This window comes from Gavialis gangeticus, unplaced genomic scaffold (assembly GCF_001723915.1).
Source record: "Gavialis gangeticus isolate Ggan-Ray unplaced genomic scaffold, GavGan_comp1, whole genome shotgun sequence".
Classification (NCBI taxonomy): Eukaryota; Metazoa; Chordata; order Crocodylia; family Gavialidae; genus Gavialis; species Gavialis gangeticus.
In genome coordinates, this window is record NW_017728993.1 from 25,494,976 (window position 1) to 25,497,595 (window position 2,620).

Consider the following 2,620-nt stretch of genomic DNA (forward strand, 5'->3'; position numbering starts at 1 on the left):
CCATTTCTCAGATTTTTTTCCTTTAAAGTTTATTGATCCATTTTAAAAGTTTGTTCATGCTTTCCTATATTCTTGTGACCCATTTTTGAGAAGTGCTGCTCTAGTCTGGACACAGCAGTTTGAGATCATGCAGCTACACCAGCAGAAAACCCCCTTTTGCTGGCCACACTCCCTGTCTCCACCAGGAGGCTGTGCCAACATGGCTTTGCCCGCATGCCTATTGCATCAGGACCTCTGTAAGGTAGATGTGCCCTTGAGTTTTGTTGTCTGTGGGCTGTTAGGCTTGATCAGAGGTGTTGTGTCAAAAAGAAGTATCGTGCATGAGACAGAACCAACCATCAACCTCTTGCATCTGTGCTGTTGAGTAGCAGCCCTGAGATGACATTTCCCTGCGTGTACCATGATGCCAGGGGCCTGTTTGCATGGAGGTGTCTGGTCTGTCCTAACTGTGTCTTAAAGATGAACCCTGCTTGTGGCCCATGCTGTGAAACTGCACTTGGCTGGCCCCTGGACCAAGGCACTTTCTGCTGCTTGCTTTGATGAGGAAAAATATATCAAAGTACACAAGCCATAGTTAAAAATACACTGCCCTGTGAGCAGCGCTGCCTTGCCAAAGACTGGGGCAGTGTGTATATATGTTCTCATCTGTCCCTTGATCCCCCCTGCCCCACCCAGTCTGGCTTCGGGGTAACACTTGGTTGGGTGTGAGGCCAGTTGTGATATCTGATACTTCCCCTGGTGGGGGTAGGCATCAGATTTTAATGTTGTCATTCCTCTTTGAGGTTGGTGCTGGCACTCAGCCAGTGAGATTAGGAAGAAGGTGAGAATTACTAGCTTCAAAAAGTTTCCTCTTTCAGCCTGTTTATCTCTTTGGATCTGCACAGTTGTTTCTTGGGATGTTAAAGTCCCCCGTGTCTGCAGTAATATTTAGCCTTGGGGGAAATCCCAGGCCCAAGAACAAAGTGGTTAATATTCTCTTTAAGGACATTCATGCCCTACTTTGGTAAGGTGCTTAAGATTCTCATGAATGGGAGTTTAAGGCATATTAAGCTGCCTTGCTGTTTTTTCCAAGTACTAATCCTGCTGGTTTAGTTTTTATTAACAAAGCTGCTGCAATTAACTGCTTTGCAGACAGTTGTAATTAACTGCTTTGCAGATACAGTTGTAACATGTCAGGCTGCTGTTAGGACATTCCCTAAGCCATTCTCTCCATGCCACATCAAAGGGTTAAGTTCCCTTCTTCAGTATCATTCCCAGGCACACGCCAGGGATTGAATTTAATGTTTAATCAGCAAAGTTCTGTGTCAAGCGAAATGTTATAAAATGGTACAGGAAGTTCATTATTCTATGTTATTAGCAGTTCATATTTATATCATAGGAGCAACCACAAGCCTAATTAGTATGAAAATAGGGGCACCCAGGGAGTGCACTGGCAGTTTGCTAAGAAGCTTGGGGCCATGGTTAATTTAGAGTGGCACCTAATTTTAGTCAAACCCCTGTAGTTGGCATTTTTACTCGTATTTTATCTGCCTTGGGAGAAGGTGACTGGGCGCTGCTGGATGTTGGACCTCATCAGTGACTGCAGACATGCAGAGAATCAGCTCTGCCTACACTCTCTAGTTCCAGGGAGGCTGTGACTAGGGGCTGCAGCTTCCCCCAAGCCACTTTCTCTTCAGTGCTTTGAGCTTGGTTTTTCAGGAACAAGGTTCAGAGCATCGCTAACTTCTTCGCAATGTCCCTGTAGGTTCCAGAAATACTTCCACCCCGAGCCTGGAGCTGAAAGCAAGCACACCACGAGAAGAAGCCGGAAGCATGCTGGATGAGGATGAGGATGAGGACTTTGGCAGTGACCTGTCAGACAGTCTGCCTGAACTTAACCTGAGCGACCTGTAACGTGTAGCCAAAGAAAGCCTGCTTCTGTCGAATAAGAAAATAATTAAAGGTGGAAAGGGAATTGGCCTCCTGGAATTACCTAGAGAGGTGGTGGCATCTCCATCCTTGGAGGTTTTGAAGACCCGGGTAGACAAAACCTTGGCTGAGATGATGTATTTGGGGCTGATCCTGCTTTAAGCAGGGGATTGGACTGGATCTGACCTTGTGAGGTCCCTGCCAACTACCATTTTCTATGTTCTATGAATGGGCAGGCTCCTCAGCTGACCCTGCACACAGTCACCAGCATGGTGGGCTGTGAAGGAACCAAGGCAGGTTGCATACATCGATAGCACTGGGTGTGAAGTGCCTCCAGTGATGCATTCAAATGCTCTTTCTCTAGAAGACAGCAGTGGGGTCTCTTGGTGTGGGGTTGGACTTCTGGCTCTAACTCTTTTTTTTAGCTTCAACACTGGGGCATGTCTGTGGAGCCAGGCCCTGCATGTAGAGAGAACACAACAGACCTTTAGCAGCTGGACACAAATCTACTTAGTCAGCTGAGAGCGAAGGAAAAGCAGCTGAGCTGTGCCAGGTGCTGGGCCATGGCTTCCCCAGGGGGATCTGAAATGGTCTGAGAAGGCCCCTTTGTTGAACAGTGTTTCCATGTCTTCTGCAAGGGGAAAGTTGCTTTGGTTTTGGAGAAGATGGCTGCAGTGAAGAAAAGGTGTCTTATAAAATTCTGCTCTTCTTC

At 46.9% G+C, this 2,620-nt stretch overlaps 1 protein-coding gene across 2 annotated transcripts in view; it reads left to right on the top strand.

Moving 5' to 3' along the window:
• LOC109286721 (golgin subfamily B member 1-like) overlaps positions 1-2,620 on the top strand; it is a 14,518-nt gene extending 11,898 nt beyond the window's left edge. For both annotated transcript variants that reach the window (XM_019501394.1, XM_019501395.1), the window contains exon 11: positions 1,745-2,620. In XM_019501394.1, coding sequence (XP_019356939.1) covers positions 1,745-1,893 — 149 coding nt within the window. In that variant the 3' untranslated portion in view covers positions 1,894-2,620. The remainder of the gene's footprint in view (positions 1-1,744) is intronic.